Source organism: Callospermophilus lateralis, chromosome 11, assembly GCF_048772815.1.
Source record: "Callospermophilus lateralis isolate mCalLat2 chromosome 11, mCalLat2.hap1, whole genome shotgun sequence".
Taxonomy (NCBI): domain Eukaryota; kingdom Metazoa; phylum Chordata; class Mammalia; order Rodentia; family Sciuridae; genus Callospermophilus; species Callospermophilus lateralis.
Window position 1 is genome coordinate 817,432 of NC_135315.1, and position 21,632 is coordinate 839,063.

A 21,632-nucleotide genomic window follows, 5' to 3' on the forward strand; every position below is an offset into this window, starting at 1 on the left:
CGCCCCCTGCTGGGTGAGGAAGCCGGGGACCACGCGTGCGAGCCCTGGCGCACTGATCCCCCCGCCTGGGGGTCGCGTCCACTGTCGCCCCCGAGGCTCCGCTCCCCTCTGCGCCCGCGAGGAGGGCCGAGCGAATGAAGACCGGAACCCGGCGCCGCGGCTCCCGTTTCCGGCCGGCGGGACCCGAGCGTCGCCTCCAGCGCACCCGGACCGCGGCCGACGGACTCGGGTCGCTATGGCGACGCAGCCCGCCCGGAAGACGCCGAGCGGGAGATCAGGAGCGCGGGTCCCGGGGTGCGGCGGAGTGCGGCGGCCTGGACGAAGCGCGGCGAGGGCGGGCGAGCCCGGCGTAAGTTGCTGCGGGCCGGCCGGAGAGCGGCGCGGGGCCCGCCGGGTTTTCCCTGGTGGAGCTCGGGCCGCGCTGGGGCGAGAGACTCCCCACAGGTGGTGCGTCCCCGCAGGGGTGGCGGGTTCCTCCCTGCCGGGGCACTAGGTCCCCGCAGGGCTGGAAGGTTCCCCGCCTCCGGGGCTGCCCAGCGGACAGCCTGTGGTGCCGGGGCTGCCCGGTTCCTCGTGCGCAGGGACTTTCTGTGTTGTCAGTGCCTCGGGTGGGGACGCTGCGAGCCGGGGGTTCCTGCTTCTTCCCGGGCCGCTGGCTTCAGCTCCTGCGAGTGTTCCTGGGGTGACTGGTGTCCTGTACACTTTGCATCCTGGAAAGCAGCGCCTCGGGAGTTCACAGAGTCACCCTGCTCCGCTTCTTTCCGACAGAATTCCGAGCCAGTGGCCACGCGTCTTAATGTAGGAGCTGTGATCAGGGCTACCGGTGTTAGGGCACCTGGACTTGCCATCCCCCACCCACAGGGTTCATGTAGGCACTTGAGGGTCCTCCCTGAGGACCACAGCGGGAGGGACCTCAGCAGGTCCTGCGGAGGACCTCAGTGGCAGGCTGGGACTGGTCCTGGGGAGGTGGGAGGCCAGTGGCATCCATACAGGGATGACCCTAGAGTCTTCTTTCTTACCCCGAGGTACACTTCACATCCAAGAAATTTCTGTTAAACTCTGCAGGAAACGCTAGGTTTCCTGGTCATTCTGAAGAGCCACTGTTATTCCAGAGTTTTCCCTTGGGATTTTTTCACTGCAGCTACAGGGTCCCTGATCCAAGATGGCAGAGATGGAGTGTCTGCACACACTGCCCTCCTGGAGCTGGGGAGAGTCAGGAGCCGCCCGAGGGTAGAAATGTGTTTGCACTTCTACTTCTGGCATTCTCAGTCCTGAAAATGATTATTAATGTGGCATTTGAAAAATAATTTTAAAAAATTTAAGTCCTACATGGACACAATATATTTATTTTTTTATGTGATGCTGAGAATGGAACCCAGTACCTCACATGTGCTAGGCAAGCGCTCTACCACTGAGCCAACAACTTCAGTCCAACAATTAATTTTTTAATTTCTTGCTTCTGCATTTATTAGTTGAAATTCTATAAGAAAGAAAGTTCTCTTTTTGTATTTTCCTGTTTATTTCATTATTTTTGATGTTAGGATGGATGTTTTTATTTTGTTTTTGTTTCATGGATTATAATCTATTGCTGGCATTTATTCTAGATTGAGGTTTTAGAAACCCCTTCTGTGGTTTCTGTGTCCATAGAGCATGTCCCCAAATCTTGGAGCACTTCGTGACTTTCTGGCATCACAGGCTGTCTCAGGCTCATCCTGTGTCCTTGATGTAGCTCAGAGTGCATGATTTCTGTAGGGATCCCTGGCTCCGTTTGGTATATGCATGGGTCTCTGTGTACTGAGAACTGAGTTCATGCTGAAGCTGGTCTGTTACCACAGGACTCATTCTGCTTCTCCTTACCTCTCACAGTTTGGTTCCTATTTTCTTAATATACTTACTGATTTATTCAGTCCTGGGATATACATAAAGTAGTTTCAGATTTGCTAATCCATATTCCTGTGGAAATCAGAGCTACTTACTATAGAATATAACATTTGTGTGCAGTTTTCATTTTTATGAAATGTATAGCCAAAATATGGAAGATATAATCAAAATATTTTTCCAAAGTTGTTTTACAGTTTGCATTATTTAATTTTAATAATGTTAGATTCGCTTGTTTCTATTTCATTTAAAATCTATACAGATTTTAAGTTTCATGTTTTTTTTTTGTTACATGAAATATTTATGTGGTTCTAAAGGCCCATATAGTATTAAGTTCTTAACTCCAAGATTCAACTTCTTCTACCTCTTCTTCTTCTCCTCCTCTTCCCCCTCCTCCCCCTCCCCCTCCCCCTCCTCCTCCTCCCCCTCCTCCTCCTCCTCCTTCTTGTTTTATACAGCATATCTTTATTTTTATGTGGTGCTGAGGATGGAACCCAGTGCCTCACACTTCTAGGAAAATGCTCTGCTGCTGAGCCCCAGCCCCAGCCCCTTCAACTTCTTTTTCATTTTTATTTCTCATTTACTCACTTTTTCTTTTCTGGCAAATATTGACTCAAAGAAAACAGTGCAGCATGCCCCTCACAGGGGTGGTAATCCCTCCTCTAGTAGGTGCAGTGATAGAATGAAGATTCATTTACTGCTAGTCCCTCATTTCAGGTTCTATTTATTTATTTATTTATTTTTAAAATATTTTTTAGTTGTTGATGGACCTTTATTTTATTTTTTATTTATTTATATGTGGTGCTGAGAATCGAACCCAGTGCGTCACCCATGCTAGGCAAGTGTGTTACCACTGAGCCACAATCCCAGCCCTCATTTCAGGTTTTAAAAAGGGTTGAGGCTACACATTGGCAAAAAAAAAAAAAAAAAAAAAAGTTTGGGTTGCAAGTTCATAATTTTTGTTCTGCATACCCAATTAAACAGTAGCTGCACTGACCAGCTCATGCAGCCCATGTTGGATTCTAAGTGCCAGTCGTGGGTTCCCTGTCCCCAGCAGAGAGAGTGAGCCACACCTGACTGCCTTCAAGTCTTATGAGATCTATTATTGAAGGTTGTCGGGTGCATTCCCAGGACAACAAGTCAACAACATTCCGCACTTGAGATAGATTTGGGCCCTTCTGCATTGGAGGTGGGCAACTTTTCTTGTTGGTGGCTGAGTGGAGAGTCAAATGTCTCTGAGCTGCAGTTCTCAGAGGCAAGATGTAGAAAGAAACCACTGCCCTGGGTGTCTGCCCAGTTGCTTATTCATAAGCATCTAGTGGCTCACTGTAACCTTGCAAATTATCCTCTTGTTTAGATTTTAGAATCTGCAACTGCATATGTTTTGTTGGGTTCATGGAGTGTTTCTTTTCTTTCTTTTTTCTTTTTTTAGTTGTAGTTGGGCACAATACCTTTTATTTTATTTATTTTTATGTAGTACTAAAGATCAAACCCAGGGCCTCACATGTGCTAGGCAAGCGCTCTACCACTGAGCCACAACCCCAGCCCCATGTAGTACTTCTTAAATAAGCACTTATCAAAATGTTTGTCCTAAGAAAACTGCTGCACACTCTCAGCCAGCTGAACAGAGGGTCATTAGTTCTCTTTTAAATCTGCAGTTTGGGCAGGCTAGGTTCCTCTGACTGTGGTCTGGTAGTCTTGTAAAAGGACAAGAGGATTCAAAGTTCCTCCCTTTAAGCAGGTGCAGTAGCTGCAGAGTTTGCTGGAGAGATGGGGGCAGCACCAAGCAAGGCAGGTCCTACCAGCACATTGTACTGGGAACGGTCTTGATCTCCCAGACAGCTCCTTTCCAGATAAACCTGGGACTCACTCTTTGCCTTGAACCCTTTCCTCTCAAGAATCATGTTTGCTTTCCATCATGGTGACAGAATACGTGAGAGAAATCAGAGGAGGAACTGTTAGCGGTGTTGGTGCTGGCTGACCGGCTCCACTGTGGTGACGCAGAACCCACAGAGGGAGCATGTGGCGGGGCAGAGATGCCCGTCTCGTGGTTGCCCGAAAGCAGAGAGGGAGAGGAAGGGACTGGGAACCAAGTATCCCCCTGAAGGGCACATCCTCAGCCCCAGGGACCTAATTCCTCCAACTGGACCCTACTTCCCAGTTTCTTCCACCTCCCAGCAGCCTGTCGATCTATGAATCCATCAGTGGATTAATCCAGTGATCAGAGCCTCACGATCCAGTACCTCCCAAATCCCCACCTCTGAACACTGCTGCACCGGGGACGCAGCCTTCACCCCGGCAGCCTCTACGGCCTTCCAGATCCTCCAGAATGAGCAGGGTGCCAACTGTCAAGGTACTTGGCAGCCGGTGCTCGCACCTGCAGTCCCAGCAGCTTGGGGGGTCTTGAGTTCAAAGCCAGCCTTGGTGACTTAGCAACACCTTGTTTCCAAATAAAATTTTTTTTAAAGGCTGGGGATGTAGCTCATTGGTAGAGCAAATGTAATGCCCTGGATTTCATCTCTAGTGCTGCAAAAATAAATAGAAGAGGCGCTCGGCCCTGGGTCCCACTCCTGCCCTGGTGATGATTTTGGCCCTGTGATGACTTACATGGCACTATCCCATAGACTCTTGCTACCTGGAAGAGCCAACCACCAAGTCTCTTCCTGTGTTGCTCCCATGTGCTGTGTTGGCTCTCCTGGCCTCTGATGAAACTCCAGGCTCAGGGACAGCCCACCTGGCCCTGCCAGGGACCTCCCTGGGTTGGAGAGCTCTGGGGCTATTGCACATGCCACTCCACTGTCAGTGGCATCATCTTGATGCTAGGGCATGTGCCAGCCTAGGGGTGACTGGACTGAGATTTTCTTTGCTGTATTTGCTAAGGAGGCTTATCTTTCAAATGGGGCCTCTGTTGCCTACACATCATTTTGGGGCCTGCAAGTTTCCCATGTGTGAGAAATCATGGTTTTCACAAAGAATTATTTCCATCTTCCTAAAGCCAGAAATTTCTAAGAGCTTTTCAGACTCAACAGGAATACTTACAACATTCCAATTAAATTAGAGAGGGTTCAGAAGCACATTTGTTTTAGGCCGGGCGCTATGGAGGTTTGCAAGTTCCAGGCCAGCCTCTGCAACTTAGTGAGGCCCTGTCTCAAAATGTAATAAGATTTTAAAAGGATTGGGGATGTAGCTCAGTGGTCGAGCACTTCTGGATTCAATCTCAGTATAGAAAGAAAAAGGCTTAGTGTTTTAAAAATGAGAAAAACCAAAGCGATGAGATGCAGGTGCTGTGTGTTTGCCTCTGACCCCACTGGTTCTAAGACCATGGGCACCACTGGTGAAGTCCAGTTGACAGGGGTTCCCCGTCTCTGGAGGTTTCTTCTTTAGTTCCCCAGAAACTCTGTGTGGTCCCTATTGAAAACCAAGTGCGTTCTGGGAACATCTGCTGGTCGGTTGACAGATTGGATCCAAACTGAATGGGTGATGTTTAACGCCAGTTCATTTCAGCCTAGGCCTAGGGCTCTCCTTTGGAGATGTCTGCACAGAAGCAGGGCAGGCTGTCTGATGGGGAAGGAGGAAGAAGCACTGCACATCGGCTTCTTGCACTTGGGCCCTGAGCTCAGGGGTCTAGGGCAGCTGGTTGATGGGGCTGGCAGAAGCTGGCTTCTCCTGTGGCCTGCAGACGCCCAGGGTCAAGATGATGCCCCTGGCAGTACTTGTTTTTTTTTAAATATTTTCTTAGTAGTTGATAGACCTTAATTTATTTATATGTGGTGCTGAGGATGGAACCCAGTGCCTCACACAGCCCAGGCCCTGGCAGTGCTCACTGAGCTGCTCCTCTGTGTGGGCCACAGAGTCCTGGAGACAACACAGGCAGAGGGAAGGATGGGCCCGTGCTGCCTGCTTGGCCCGGCCCCAGTGCGCTGGGAGACCTCATGGGAAGGAGTGTCCCCAGTAAGGGGACCAGGGCCTTTTAGTCAGAGCAGCTGAGCACAGAATGAAAACGCAGCCCTGGGCTTGCCAGCAGGCAGGACTGCCTAGGCCTTTGTGTGCTGTACCAAGGAGACTGGATCTGGTTAGAAGATAGCCAGGAGCAGAGGCCCAGCAGAACTGGAGGCCATGGCCTGGTGTCCATACTGGAGGAGTGGCTTCTGTGGGTGGCCACGTGCACGTTGAGTCGAGGAGCCTGAGAGGAACCTGGCCCAGGACAGGCCCCTCGGGTGGCCCTTAGGGGGGAGGCCTCAGTCTGAGTCGTGGTGCTGTGGGATGACTCGGAGACGGCGATGCCACCCCTCCTGTGCCTGTGCTGCTGGACTCCTGCGCTGGCCCTGCACACATGCTCCACAGAACCGTCACCAGGCGGAGCTGGGCAGACTGGCCAGCCAGGGCTGCTGGCTACACTGGGTTGGAAGGCCAGGGTCCCAGTGAAGCAGTGGCCATGCGGCTGAGGGCAGCTGCAGCTCAGATGCAGTGGGGGCTGTCCTGGATCTGTCTGGGCTCTGAGGGAGTGTGGTAGTGCGGGCAGAGCCCCGGGGTGGGTGGGAAGCCCTGGGCAGGTGTGTTTTCAAAAGATCCCTTTGGTAGCCACAAAAAGGTGAATGGCCCGTTCAGGTCTGAGCAAGAAGAGTGGGGGCCGAGGTGTGGGTGTGGTAAGTTCAGCAGGATGACCAAGCCCTTGGACAGGCCAGGGGAACTGAGAGGCGGAGGAAGGTGTAGGGTGGGTGGTGCTCAGGGGGTTGGTAGGGTCCCAGGAGCTGCGCTGGGCAGGTGTCTGGCAGCTCTGCAGCCCAGGGAGGCTGCTGTGATGTGACAGCTGTGGGCTGGCCTGTGAGTGAGAGCTGCTCAGCCTGGGTGGGAAGTACCCCTCCAGACCCCTGCGGCACTCTGGCACCTCTGGTGGTCATGGCCTGCTGACCTGTGCCTCCTGGGGGGCCTGTGTGTCCGCGGACCCTCCCGCACTCCTCATGGTCCGTGTGGCCAGCACTCAGCCTTCCTGTGCCCTGTGCCCTCTCCTTCTGCACAGCTGGCTCCTTCTCCCGCAGAGGGGCCCTCGATGGGCTGGGTCCTCGTTTTGCTCCCACAGCGACACCCTGTCCACATCCCACCAGGACGGAAGTGCCCGTGCCTGTCCTCCCACTGGACTGGAAACACTTGGAGGCCATGCAGGCCCCTGTGTGCACACCAGAAAAGAGTGCCACTGGGTGTTTGTGTCCAGACAGAGTTCTCTCTGCTCAGGACCCTGAAGGTGTGGAGTCACTAGTACCAGTCGTGAGAAACTGTCCTGTCTGCCACATGGGTGCCAGGGACCCCTGTCGAGGAGGACAGTGAGGATGCTGCGCAGCCCCCACAGCCGGGACCACTCCACTGCTGCCACCCAGGGACCCCGGGCTCAAAGCCCTAAATAGTCTCTTACGATGTCCTCTCCAGGGAAATCTGTTCAGCTGCCCTTTGTGGCTCTTTGGTTACAAGGGGGACCTCCACAAAAAGTCTCCAGTTCTGAACGCGCTGCGGAGAATTGCCCTTCTTCTTTCTCATGACACATGCAGGAGGACAGTAGGTGGTCTCCACGGCCTTCAGAGGGTGTGTTATTGGACACCTGATATCGGTGGCTTTCTGGCTCCTGGGTCTCCGCGAGGTGTTCCCTTTCTGACTTGCTGCTCTAAACACTGGTCCTGAGCTCAGAGAAGCCCAGATGTTCCCACTGTCCACGGGGCACCCCCATTTCCTCGGTGAAATTGATAAAGCCCTTGTTTGATCAATCCTGATGGTGGGTGCAGGAGAGTCTCCAGGTGCCCTGCCACCCTCAGGCCCTCGGGGTGAATGTGGTAGCAGGTCCTTGGCAGGTACAGAGATGAGAGGAAGAGGGTTTCAGAGACTTGGTAGCAGTTTGGCAAAACAGTTTTGTGGTTGAATCTAATATTTTAAAAAATCGGACGCTAGCCAGATGTGTCACTGATCTTTGTTGTTTGTTCTTGTTACCTGTAACCTCAGGAGTGAAGTGAACTTCATGTCTCTAAAAGTCGTATTTGTGCTGATTTCCAGGTCCCTTCTGGCCTGAGAGTGCTGGAGTCCGTGTCCACACACACCACCCTGAGGCTCTCTGGTGGCTGTCTGTGTGTTTGTTTGAATCTCCTTTACATGCATGGACCTTTATTCTATTCGTTTATTTACATGCGGTGCTGAGGCTCGAGCCCAGTGCCTCACACATGCTAGGCGAGCGCTCCACCCCGAGCCCCAGCCCGTTGGGGTTTGTGTCTGAATGTTAGCTTTACTCGACCCGGGCAGCGGGAGGCACTGGCCTGCGTTGCCAGGCTCTCCCACTCTCCTGTGCTGCTCGGGCTCGCTGCCCCGCCTGACCAGGAAGGCCTTCTGTGAATATGTCCTGCATCACTTAGCTGAGATGACCTGAGGCAGTGTTTTTAAGAAGCTGACTCTCGCACTCTTTGAGACTGCCAGTCACCTTCCTCTGCTGGCCCTTCTGCAGTGAGAGGTCCATCAGACCAGGCGCTGTCTCCTCCGTGTGCACCAGAGCTCTGCACCCTGCCTGCACACCCAGCCATGGTTCCCAGGCGGGGTGCTGAGGACCTGGGTCCTGGGTCCTATCCTTTAAGTGGCCTCAGGCCAGCTATGTGAGTCAAACCAGGAAGTCCCAAGCTCAGCGGGTTGGTGTGTCAGAAGCCACCCCTGTCTGTTGGGTGCGGGCGAGTCTCCAGGTGCCCTGCCAAGGAGCAGGCCCTCGGGGTGAATGTGGTAGCAGGTCCTTGGCAGGTACAGAGACAAAAGGAAGAGGGTTTTAGAGACTTGGTAGCAGTTTGGCAAAATAGTTTTATGTTGTTGAATCTGGTATTTTAAAAAATCGGATGTTACCTGCTAGACCAGGTAAAACAAAAACAAAATGGACTTCTATAGCATGTACCTTTTTATTTATTTATTTATTTATTTGGTACCAGGGATTGAACCCAGGGGCATTTAGCCACTGAGCCACATGCCCAGTCCTTTTTAAATTTTTTATTTAGATATAGTGTCTCACTACACTTAACTGTCATGTATATCTAAAAGCAACAACGACAACAAAATGATATGCTATTCATGTGTGTAAAAGAAAAAAGAAGTAGGGCCTCATTGAGGCTGACTTGGAACTTTCGAACCTCCTGCCTCAGCCTCCTGAGCCTCTGGGATTACAGGTGTGTGCCACCACACCTGGCCTCTTTTCTTTCTTTGCATCATTTTTTCCAGCATTTTATTTCTTGTTTTATCAAAATGTCAGGCCACGTTGGATAGGAAATAAAAGAACAGAGATTCACTACCATGAGCTCAGGCCCCCAGGAACGAGTTTGACTCCAGGAACAGAGCACAGGTCGGGCAGGGAGCTGGTGCTCAGAGTCGCTGCAGCCCAATTTCTCCACAGACAAGTGAAGCGCACACTTCGTGGAGCTCCTAAGAGCCCTGCTCTCGGGGGTGTGCAGACCTTGAGATTCCCAACTTTTCTCCCCCTTCCTCTTCTGGGTTTACTGCCTCACCCCTGTTATAGGGAGGGGAGGATAGAAGCCCAGGCTGCAGGACACACCGGTCCTTGATGTCTAAGTCCAGCGCTGACCCATGGCCTCGGGGCTCCCTTGCTTCAGAACCTGTGCATGATCAGACAGCTAAGACTGACCAGAGCTTCGTCTGACTGCGCTGACCGTGGCTCGGGGAGCAGAGTGGGCATCGGGGAAGGAAGGCTGGGTCCCTTATGGCTCGCGGGCCCTGCTCCTTCTCTTTGCTGCAGCTGCTATCATGCTGCCGTTGTGCTCAGAGAAGACCCTGAGCGAGATGCTGAGCCGCAAGGAGGAGGAGTGGCGGGTGCTGCAGGCCCGTCACACCCAGATGCAGGAGGCAGCTCTGCAGGATGCACAGAAGCAGCTGGAAGAGGCCCAGGGGAAGCTGCGTCGCCTGCAGGAGGACTTCCTGTACAACCTGCGGGTGCTGGAGGAGCGGGACCTGGAGCTGGAGCACTACGACGCTGCGTTTGCCCAGGCCAGGGGGCAGGAGGAGGCCCGGCAGGCAGAGGTGAGCGAGCTGAAGGTGGAGGTGGCCAGGCTGAAGCAGGAGCTGGCCAGAGAGGCCAGGCGCACCGAGGAGCTGCAGCAGCAGCAGCAGCGGAGGGCGCAGGAGCACCACCAGGAGCTGGAGCGCGTCCACAGGTGAGCCCCGCTCCGCCTGCTCGCGCCCCGCCCCGAGCTGAGACCCCGATTCAGGGCTCGGGCCTCGGTGGCCAGTGCATGATGCACAAAGGCAGGTAGGATAGGGCCTGGAAGGCCTCTTTCTGGGTTTTCACGAGGCTCTGGAGTTACCCAGGATCTGCTTCAAATATTTAGAATTTAATTCACTAATTAGAGATCAATATTATTTTAATAAATCATTTAAGTTTATGATTAATGTAAAGTATATATTAATTTCAAAACTCAAGGAGCTACTGGGCATGGTGGCACACGCTGTGACCCCGGCAACTCAGGAGGCTGAGGCAGGAGGCTCCCAGGCTTGAAGCCACTGGGCAACTTAGCAAGACCCTGTCTCAGAATGAAAAATAGAAAAAAAAGCTGGGGTGTGGCCCAGTGGTGAAGTGCCCCTCGGTTTAATTCTCACACCAAAAACAAATTGAACGAATGGGTAGAAGTGCTCTGCTCCTCTGTGACGTGCCCCTCCAGAGCTGGGACTCCAGGCCCAGGCCCACGCTGCTCTTCCCACCCTGGGGTCCCACTAGCATGAGTGGTAGGCCTTGGCACTGTCCCGCAGGTCCCTAGGCCTCTACTCGTTTTGTTTTTTCAAGTTTATTTTCTTTCCTTTGTTGAGATGAGGTTATTAATGTTGTCTTTTCAAGTTCACTGGTTCTGTCCTCTGTCACATTCCTTCTGCTCTTGAATTCACCCAGGGAATCATTTATTTTGGTCATTGTACTTTTTGGTTCTCAAATTTCCATTGAATTCTTTTGCTATATCTGTTTCTCTGCTGAGATTTTCTGTGTTTTTCTTTTTCTTTTCTTTTTTTTTTTTGATTGCTTGTTCCCACCTGTGACATCTTGGTGTTGGCCACTGGGTTTTTTTTGGGGGGGGGCCGCTTTTGGTATCAGGGATTGAGCTCAGGGGCACTGGACCACCGAGCCATACCCCCAGCCCTGTTTTGTGTTTTATTTAGAGGCAGGTCTCACTGAGTTGCTTAGCGCCTTGCTTTTTCTGAGGCTGGCTTTGAGCTTATAACTCTCTTGCCTCAGCCTCCCGAGCCACCGGGATTGCAGGGGTGGCCACCGTGCCTGGCAGTGTGGCCACCGTGCCTGGTGGTGTCGGCCACTGTTGACAAAGACTTTGCCTGAGTCCTGGAAGTCAAGGGATTTGGGGTTTCCATGTTTTGCTTTCTCTCTTGCTGGCGGTCACCTGGCCAGGTGGAGTAGAGGTCCTGCTACCTCTGCCCACTGTATCCCTGTGCAAATGTGAAGCACCAGCTGCATGCGCAGGGGTGCCTGTGAGCATGTGTGGTGTGGTCTCTCAGTGCTGTGTCTGGTTACCACAGTGACAAGAACGGCGAGATCAGCCACCAGCGGGAGCAGTATGAGAATCTCAAGTGGAGGCTGGAGAGGAAGCTCGAGGAACTGGACGGCGAGCTTGCTCTGCAGAGACAGGTAGTGCCTGCTGCCCCGCTGCCCGCTGCAAACCTGGGTTGCACAGGGTTCCCAGGCGGAGAGCCTTGTTCTGCCCAGTGGAGGATTCCCCTTGACCACTGTCCTTCACGGACATTCCAGAGATGTCCTTATGCTGCAGCTGTCCACTTTCAGGTCATGCAGACCATCTATTGACCAGGTGCAAGCCATCCTTTTCTGGGTCAAGTGCTGATAGAATTGCCCCTGAGCCATAGGTACAGGCTGGGAGAGAGAAGGCAGGGCTCAGACGTGGGAGCGATGGCATTTGGGCCGCTCCTTCCCATAACTGCCCTGTGTCTTCAGCTTGCTGGGGCCTGACCATGTGGACACCATTTCTGTTTGATGACGGTCTGTTAGTGCACAGGCCAAGCTTTATGGCTCAGAAGGTCAGAGACCCCCAACCCAGTTCATGTGTTCAGCTCTGTGCGTCCCAGTAGCAAGCCAAGAGCTCTCTCAGGAGGGCGCTTGTCTGTGGATGGCAGCAGGCCTCACCCCTCAGCCCTCAAGGCAGAGGCTGCCAAAGCCCCTGGCAGCACCCGTGTCTGCCCCTCCTCTCAGGCCCCAGTGCGAGGGCTGGACACTAGGCCCAGGTGGCAGAGCCACCTCTCTTGTTCAGAGCCTTCTCCTGCTCTGGCCTCACTCAAAATGGTGACTTCAGGCTGCTCAGTAAGTGGGCCAGAGTGACACTTCCAGTGGGGAGTAGGTGCCCTCAGATCTGAAGAGGTGCACTGGGCCTTCTGCCTCTTCCTTGGATGTGGGGGGAGCCAGACGCAGCGACACAGCCTCCACCTGGGAAGGGGCAGCTTGGCGTGTCCCCCACAGGCCCCCGCAGTTCAGAGGTGGAGGCCCTGGAACTTCGGTCTTCTGCCTCCCACTGGGTCCTGTAGCACAGTGCTGCCAGGGGGATGGGCCAGTCTTCAGGGAGGGGACGGTGGCCGAGAGCTCTGGAGAGCCACATGCCCTCAGGTAGGAGGCCTGAAATGTGTGGTTAAGAGAAGACGGGTTGTGGCTTGTGAGTTACAGGGTTCCTCAGTGGTGCCACGGTCACCTCCAAAGAAGCTCCATCCAGGGCTGGTTCCCACTGGCAGGCGGGCAGGCAGGCAGGCCCCCTGGCATTTGGCTTCCCAGGCTGCCCACCTGCATTTGGCTTCCCAGGCTGCCCACCTGCAGAAGAAACGCTTAGGCCAAGCAGGGCACGTTCTGGTGGCCTCTTACAGACCCCTACATAGTTCCTATCCCTTGAGGTGGCAGCCCGTCCCTGGAAGCAGGAAAAGGGGACGCGCTGACACATGCAGGGGGTCTCTCCTGGGTAGTGTCAGCCCAGGGCGACTCTGGGGTGGCCTGTGATGACGCCCCACCGTCAGTCTCCACTATCAAGTGGGGGTCTCCCATGCTGGCCAGCCTGCCGTGCTGTCTGACCTCAGAAGCTCTTGGTGTGGTCATGGGTGGGTCAGGGTGGAATTTACCCAGTGAGGATGACGGTTCTTGTCCTGAACTCTGAAGTGAGATGGTGGTACTGGGAGGTCTATCACCTTGGTCATACATGCAAGCTGCGGTCTCTGGAGGAAGGAAGTCTTTGACCAGGTCAGTCGCAGGCGAGGAGCCCCTGGACGGGGCACCAGATGATTACTGATTCATTCATTCATATAACAAGCTTTTTTTGTTGTTTTTAAACACAAGCTACATGCCTAGAGGTCTCCCATGTTCTGGAGTTGAGTGTGAACCCCTGGACGTGCCTGGACTCACCTGTTTTCACAGAGCAGGCTGACACTGAAGTGTAGGTGACCCCCTGAGCCTCTGCAGCGTCTGTACCCTGGCCTGGCCAACGGCATTGCCTGCTGCGGACACAGGGAAGGCTCAGGAGTGCCAAGGTGGGGTGGCACACAACTTCTGAACAGGGCGGTCAGAAAGGCCCCCTGAGAGCTGCAGGGGGCTCGGGGGAGGGAGGCAGGCGCTTCAAGCTGGGGCCTCAGGCCCTTGTGAGGACGACCTGAGAAATCGCTGGTTTGAGCGAGCAGTGTGAGTCGTCCAGCTCAAGGACAGCAGGCTGCGGCAGAAGTAGCTGGTGGGGTGCTGGGAGGGCCCAGGGGTGGGGCCGTGCTGGCAAGGACAGGGTGCACCAACAGGGGAAACCAGGGGACGTCGCACACGTTGGGCTGAGGGGGTGCCAGAGCCTGGTCAGACAGGCTGGTGTGGCGTCCCAGGAGGACCCTGCAGGGAGCAGCTTGAGGTGGGCTGGGATGGCCCACCAGGGGAGCCTGGCTGCGGTTCTGTCTGGGCCAGGGAGGCCCAGTGGCGTGGGTCTCCTGCCCCCTAGTGGCCACCGCCTCTTTGTCCAGATGTGGCCCCTGTGCGTGGGCCCTTGCGCGAGCTAGGACTGTTTCCTGCCCGTTTCACTTGGCTCATGTGCTCTCAGGGTGTACAGCTGCTGGCGCAGAGGTTGCCCTGCGTTGCCAGGTGGTCATGTGCATCCTGCCTGCCAGGGCAGAGGGTACTTAGCAGGGTGGGAGCAGACAGGCCCAGCCTTCCTCGGAATCCTCCCTCCAGGGCACTGAGTTGGTAGGAGTGGGAGGTCCTCAGCAAGGGCGCTGGTGGGCAGGCTCTTGAGGGTCCCTGAGCTCTCATTCTCAGTCCTTGAGCAGCTAGTGCTCCATCTGCACCCAGTGCCTTCCCTCTGCGCCGAGCAGAACCCAGCGAAAGGGCAAAGCAGCCATGTCACAGAGTCTGAGTCCCTGCTCGGGTTCTCAGGGTGCCTGGTGCTGGGTGATGTGTGAGGAAATGGGGTTCCCTTGGCTCATGATTTATGTGGCTGGAGGTTCCACAGCCTGACACTGGCATCTGGAGAAGACCCTCTGGCTGGTCATAGCATGCTGGCAGAATAAACAGGGGACATGAGCAGAAGGGGATGTGGGTCAGCCGGGAAGCAAGAGACCAGGGCAGGCCAGGCTTGTCCTTCACAAAGGACCTGTAGGAGCCAGTCCCTGTCTGTGAGAGCTGCGGCAGCCCTCTGAGGGCCCCAGGCACTGGTCATCCAGAGGCCACCCCCAGTGCTGCCGCAGTGGGGCTCAGGCTTCCGGCACATGGGTGAGTGGGGCAGGCCACATTCAGACTGTAGACCCTCCTGGCACTGGCCTTTGAGTTGTTCGTGCAAACACTTGTGTCCCGGTGCGCTGTGGCAGGAGGTCCATGCGGTGGCCACGGCCCACCAGTGCTCCCCCATGGGCCCCTGACTTCTCAGTGGCAGCTGACGGCTGTGTCCACCTACCCTGACCTAGATGTGCTGGCCCCGCTGTCCTTTCAGTGTGGTCCTTTTTGTTTCAGGAACTGCTGCTAGAATTCGAATCTGAAATGCAGAAGAGGGAGCACGAGTTCCGACTGCAGGCCGATGGCATGAGCAGTGTGGTCTTGTCCCACGAGCTCAAGGTACTGCACCTCTGGCCGGGAAAGCTGTCCTCATCGTCAGCAGGGATCCCTCTTCCTGAGTGGCAGGCGACTTCTGCCCTGCCAGCCAGACAGCTCGCTCAAAGGCTGCAGCAGGCTCTGGGGTGCCGCCTCCGTCAGTCTCTCCATCTCAGTCCAGCCACCTGAAGCCTTGAGGGGGTGCCCTCCCTCCATGTCACCCCCCACTTCCTGCAGCCTGCCCTGCCGTCGGCCTTCTCAATGTGGGCTGGTGGGGGTCTCCCCACTTCATAGCAAGCCTTGGAAGTCAAGGCTCAGGGGGTCAGGGCCTGCCTGGAGCTAGCAACTGATGCGTGGCCCAGCTGGAGCCATAGCCTTGCTGGGGGGCAGAGTGCGGCTGCCACTGTGTGCACACAGACTGAGCACCCCGGACCGTGCCAGGGCACAGCTCACCTCGAGAAGTGGACACAAGGGCCAGCTCGAATGCCCTGCTGGGGGAACAGTAGGTGGCTCTTGGCCTGGCCCCTGCTGCTGTGGCACAGGGCCTATCCCCAAGTCTCCCAGACCCCCACTCCCACCCGGGGCTCAGTACCAAGTTCTCAGCCAGAGCCCAGAGCTGTCTGGGGCTTGAGGCCAGGGCTGCCACAGGGATCCTCACGAGGCTGCTTGGGGATCTCTGAGCCTAAAGAGAGAGTAGGTAGGCCGTGTGGATGTCCTGTGTGCTCTGATGGGGCCGGGCACACAGGTGCCTGCTCTCAGCTCTGTCTGCTGCATGAGGTAGCACACCTCAAGTCCCTGCCACGTAAGAGGCTGCCCTGTGTGGACACTGCTGCCCCGGCCTGGCAGCCACCCTGGCCCAACAGCTGCCCTCACACTCGTCTTGTACAGGTGGCAGGGAGGCCAGGGCTCATCTGAGCAGCACCCAGAAGGGCTCAGAGGGTGGTCTGTGAGCTGCACCGACTTCCCTTGCTCTGTGTTCGACTTCAGTATTTGAATGATAATCAAGTTGTGTGTTGAGAAATGAGTGGTTTTAGTTGGTCAGTTGCAGGTGGGCAGGGGAGGGGCCCTCGGAGGTCTTGGGTGTCTCTGTATTCTCATCGGGACAGCATGAGGACCTTCTTCCTGTCTGCTGCTGCTCTCTCCTGGTGAAGCAGCAGTTTACCTCTGGAGTCTCGGTTTATTCCAGTTGCATCCTCCTTTTGAGTGTTCACGTGTTTCGTTGACACACGGTATAGTGTGACGTGTGTGGTCACACAGGGAGGTTGGCACGTCTCCACCTCAGGCGCCTGTTGCCTCCCAGTGGTGGGGACCGTCAGGCCCGCTGCGTTCACTGCTCTGAAACGTCCAGGTGGCGGTTGTCAGCCCAGCCACGCAGCACTGGAGAGAGTGCAGTCCTTCCTCCTCCTGTCCAGCTGCCCGCCTCTGAACCTGTAAAGTCTTCCTCAGGTTAAACTACTGAGCAAAGAGCTGGAGGCTCTGAAGGAAGCTGGGGCCCAGGCAGCAGAGTGTCTGCAGAGAGCAGAGACGGCCAACGCTGAGCTGGAGAAGCAGTTGCAGGGCCGCGCCTGGGAGCTGCGGGACTTGGAAGCCCTGAAGGACGCCCGGTGGGTGGCCCTCCTCCTCCCGGGCAGTGTGCCTGCTGGGCTGGACCCCTGGGTCTGCCCTTCGCTGGCTCCAGGCCAGGTCCTGCTAGCTCCTTACCTGTTCTTGTTGTCACCTCTGTTTAGGATAAAGGACTTGGAGGATAAGCTTCACTCTGTGCAGCTGACCAGGAAGAAAGAAGAGGAGACATTCAAGAGGAAGTGAGCCTCTCTGCGTGTCGGAGCCCAGGTCACACAGCTGAGCCAGCCCTCCTGGAGCAGGCCACAGCAGAGCACGTGCCCCCCGTGGAGAGGCTGCCAGGCCTGGCTCAAGCGTAGAGATGCCCTGAGCCTGCTGGAGGTCCGGGGCTTGATCCCCAGCACTGGAAACACTTCAAAACACTTCCCAAAAACACTTCAACACTTCAAAAACACTTGGAAAGCCTCAGTTAAAAGTTAGCTTTTGAAACCTGGAAATGTCATTGACCAGCTCATTAGTTTCAGTTTATTGCTACAGATGACCTTTTTTTTTTTTTTTTTTGTGGTGCTGGGGATTGAACCCAGGGCCTTGTGCATACAAGGTAAGCACTCTACCCACTGAGCTAATCCCCAGCCCCAATATCTCAAAATGTAAAAGGGAACAGGTCACTGTGGCCACACCTGTAATCCCAGATGCTCAGGAGGCTGAGGCAGGAGGGTCTACAGTCAAGCACAACCTGGGCAACTTAATGAAGAACTGGAAAAGGGTGGGGTGCGAGCTCAGTGGTGAGCACCTGCCTAGCACCTGGGAGGCCCTGATTTCAGTCTCCAGAACCACAATCAAAGAAAGAAACCTTGTTTGGTTACTCTTCCAAATGCACCTAGGGACATCTAAACACACGGTGACCTGCCACCTGCCTCACTGATTCAGAAAGCACCCACGGCTTTCCTCTTGCACCCTACACCATGCCCTTCATCCTTGGACCCCTGCTCCCATTGCACTTCCTCGTAGGAATTACTTGAATATATTTTTTATGCTGGTAAAAATTTGTAATCAATCACCCTAACAAGATTTAAACTAAAACTCAAACTTGCTGGGGTCACAAGGTGCTGACCTTGTGAAGGGTTTCTAAATTAAGGTAGAATTATTAGTCTGCAGTCCACAAGACAACACCGTTCACCATGAGATCAGTAACTACTAAGTGGGATGCACAGCACCGTGGGAGGCCCTCCTACTGAGGTGCGTGGACTCCCCGCCAGCCTGTGTGCCTGGCTGAGGCCTTGTCCCTGCCAGGCTGGCAGAGCTGAGTGGGCCCCACCTCCTTCCAGGTTATGCACCAGACACCTAGTGACCTCCAGCAAGAATGGGTGCAGACGGCCCGTCTGCTGATGAGTTGAGGGCTCCTCACCTTGGTGACTGCAGAGAGCAGGTGGGGACTTGCTCACCAAGGGTTAGCAGGACCCTTCACTGACCAGTTAGGAGATTGAGTGAGAAGCCCCAGCCAGACTCCACCCAGCGCCACCCCCCATGGTGCTGCAGCTGCTCTGCTGGGAGGCACCTGGAATGCCCAGGGGCTGGTGGGGTGGGAGGGCCAAAGCCTGCTGCCCGAGGGCACTAGCGGAGCTCTGGGGAGACGGAGTGCCTTTTCCTCCTCAGGAATTATGCCATCGCCGACCTCAGACTGGCAGACTGGGTCTCAGAGCAGGGAACATATCCCCAGTCGGCAAACTGGCAGAGCATGTCCTTGCTGGGACACAGGGTCCTGCCAGGCCCCTCGCCAGTGCCTTTATGGCATTTGGGGTAATGTCGAGGGGGCTCCAAATCGCCCGACGGAGCTTGCAGCCTGTTAGGAAAGCAGGCTTTCATAACGACGGACTCTCAGGGCCACTGAGCCGCAGGGCACTGCTGCGCTGGCGGCTAATGTCTGCGCTTTGCCCTCGGTGGTCCCTGGAGCTCTGGTGGTGGAGCCAGGTGTGTGCTTTACGCCTCTGACCTGGGGCGCTCAGGGGTGTCTGTGCCACGTGGGAGGAGTGGTGACGAATGTCCCCCAAAGACGAGGGCAGTGCTGCCTGCAGCAGCAGTCACCACCTCAGGGACAAGGTGCAGCCGTGACCGTGGTCTGGGGAAGGCTGCTGAGTGCAGCTCTGGTGACACACGGTGGGCCCTTCCCTGTGGTTCAGGCACGAGGAGCTTGACCGTTTGGCCAGGGAGAGGGACGCGATGCTGGTGGCTGTGAAGGGCACACATGCGGAGCAGCTGCGGGCACTGGAGGCCAGGGTACTAGAGCTGCAGGCCCATGGTGAAGCCCTGGAGGTGCAGCTGCGCAGGGCCGAGTGGACTCAGGCTGACGCCGCCAGGGAGAAGGACGCTGTCATTGACAGGTGAGCTTACAGCTTGCTGCTGCCTCCACCCAAGGGGTGCTGTGGCCCTGGGGTGTTGGGCTCCCGGGTGGGCTCATGCCACCTCACACAGAGGGAGGTGGGCATGCAGCTGGTGGGTGACTTCTGTAGCTGCCAGGTCATTTTTCTTAATGATTCTTCTGTCATTTTCTGTTTGTTTGTTTGATTGATTGATTGCAGTACTGGGGATTGAACCCAGGAATGCTCTACTACAGAACTTCATCCCAGGAACCCCACCACCACCACTGATTTTTAGTTACGGATAGACACAATACCTTTATTTTATTTATTTATCTTTATGCAATGCTGAGGATCAAATCCAGTGCCTCGTACATGCTAGGCAAGCGCTCTACCTTTGAGGCAAAACCCCAGCCCCATCCTAGCCCTTTTTTTATTTTGAGACACAACCTTGCTAAGTTGCTTAGGACTTGGCTAAGTTGCTGAGGCTGGCCTTGAACTTTCGATCCTCCTGGCTCAGCCTTCTAAGTTGCTGGGGTGACAGGCACGTGCCACTGTGCAGGGCTCAGTTTTTTCCCTTATGTAGTTTCTGTGTGCATAAGTGTGCATTTATCATTTGTGGTAAAGTATGCACAATAAAATTTATCATTTAAGAAAATTTACAGGCTGGGGATGTGGCTCAAGTGGTAGCACGCTCGCCTAGCATGGGTGAGGCACTGGGTTCGATTCTCAGCACCACATAAAAACAAAATAAAGATACGGTATCCATCTAAAAAAACTAAAAAATAAATATTAAAAAAATAAATGAAAAATTTAAAAATTTATTATTCTAAGCCAGGTGTGGTGGTGCACACTTGTAATCCCAGCTACTCAGGAGGCTGAGGCAGTGGATCAAGAGTTTGAGGTTATGGGGCTGGAGTTGTGGCTCAGCGGTAGAGCGCTCGCCTAGCTTGTGCGAGGCCCTGGGCCCTGGGTTCCATCCTCAGCACCACATAAAAATAATGAATAGAATAAAGGTATTAAAAAAAGAGAGAGAGTTTGAGGCTAGCCTGGGTAACTTGGTGATACCTGGACTCAAAATAAAAAAGGCTGTGGATATGGCTCAGTGGTAGAGCACCCCTGGGTTCAATCCCCAGTATTAAAAAAAAACAAACAGACATACAACATAAACCATCTTAATGACTTGAGGGCTACGGCTCGTGGTCAGTAAGGCGGGCTTGTCCTCCGTATGCAGCACCATGTTTCATCCACCTGTTGATTAACATGTGGGTTCTTTCCACCTTTAGCTCTGTGTCTTTCTGGGACTCTGCCCAGGTGTGCAGCTGCGGCTCGTGTGACCCTGCGCTTCCCTTTGGAGTCACCCCTTTCGGTTTCCACAGGGCTGTCTTCTTCCCACCAGCACGCACATTGTTTCCACTGAGCCCAGTTCCTTTCTGATATTCAAGCCAAGCCGTGGCAGGTTAGCAGCTCTGTCCAGTTGTGCCCAGTTTCCAGGGAGAGGTGTCTCCAAGGAAGCCATTGCGGTGACCCTTGGACACCATGTTCACAGAGACATTGAGGACCCATAAGGCATTTGCTGATGCTTAGAACCTCTTGGGACTTGTCTTTGGTGCCGAGCATTCTCTGCTCAGCTGCATTCCTAGTTGAGAGGGAGATGCCTCTTGGGACTGTGAGACGCAGGGTGGGGGCTGCGCAGGAGAACCTCCCCGGGTGCGCCTGGCACTGAACCCAGCAACCTGGGACTATGCTGTGTGCTCCCAGACACGGGCTGGTTGGTTGCTGCAGGCCGGGTCTCAGCCTCCCCATGAAGCCTCAGATGGCTCTTGTCTCTCTTCGTTTGATGTTGAGGGCCACGGCTACCCAGAGGGAGGCTATTCTGGAAAGGAGTTCCAACAGATTCCCAGGTTCTGAGCGTGTCTCCCCTTTTCTCTAGGGCGTTTGGTTCTGACTCAGACAGTTTTCTGGAGTGTCAGAATCACGCAGTGACTTGTTCTTGGTCGTCCCCTGTGTCGCAGTTGTGCTGGTTTGCAGCTGGGGTTGCACACTCTGTGGGATCAAGGTGGAGCCCCTGGCTGGGAGTGGGCTTTGTGCTTCATGGCACCTTTGGTGTCCCCCTGTGGTGACTCCTCCTGAGCGGGGAGCAGGGGGCTGTGCACAGGGGCCCAGGCAGAACGGCTCCTGGCTGTTCCTGTGCTCATCTGGAAGTGCAGGCCATTGCCTCGAGGGCAGCCCTGTTCAGCACAGAGGGCTCGTAGCCAGGCGCCTAGGAGCCAGGGATGCTGGTGCCTCCACAGGACTCTTCCTCGTGCCCCTAAAGTCCGTGCCCCAAGTTGCCCTAGACAAGACCAAGCTTGAAACACTCCTCCCATGCCAGGTTTTTGGGCTGGCCCCTTATGACCAGCGGTGGCCTCTGTGCTTGTAACTGCAACAGTCAGCATCTCATCAGCGCAGGTACCCGGAGGTCTGTTCCAGGGTGAGGTGAACAGGTGCCACTGTGCCACCCAGTGGCTGGTCAGGTAGTCTTCAGTAGGAGGGTCTGCCACCAAGCAAGGGATAGCGCTGCTTGTGGGGTTAGTGCCGTGGCCCCCAGTTAGTATCTCCAGGTGTCTCCAGTGTTTCTTGGGAAACTGGTCCCGTCTCGGTGCCCCCCAGAGGCACTCTGCTGTCGCGCTCCTGCAAGGTGTCCTGTGGAGCCTCGTCTGAGGCTCAGTCTGAAATCGTGTGTCGCGTGTCCTCTGTGTGAGCTGCTGTGCTGGGCATAGCTAGGG

General features: G+C 54.9%; 1 protein-coding gene across 4 annotated transcripts in view; it reads left to right on the plus strand.

The window, feature by feature from the left end:
* The first annotated feature begins 264 nt into the window (after positions 1 to 264).
* Ccdc57 (coiled-coil domain containing 57) overlaps positions 265 to 21,632 on the plus strand; it is an 82,574-nt gene continuing 61,206 nt past the window's right edge. For 3 of the 4 annotated variants that reach the window (XM_076870931.2, XM_076870932.2, XM_076870934.2), the window contains exons 1-7: positions 265 to 349; positions 9,644 to 10,058; positions 11,422 to 11,530; positions 14,870 to 14,971; positions 16,394 to 16,551; positions 16,675 to 16,749; positions 18,688 to 18,888. In XM_076870931.2, the coding sequence (XP_076727046.2) occupies positions 9,652 to 10,058; positions 11,422 to 11,530; positions 14,870 to 14,971; positions 16,394 to 16,551; positions 16,675 to 16,749; positions 18,688 to 18,888 (1,052 nt within the window). In that variant the 5' untranslated portion in view covers positions 265 to 349; positions 9,644 to 9,651. Of the gene's footprint in view, positions 350 to 9,643; positions 10,059 to 11,421; positions 11,531 to 14,869; positions 14,972 to 16,393; positions 16,552 to 16,674; positions 16,750 to 18,687; positions 18,889 to 21,632 lie in introns of those variants that run through there. The other variant, XM_076870933.2, reaches the window with a different exon arrangement.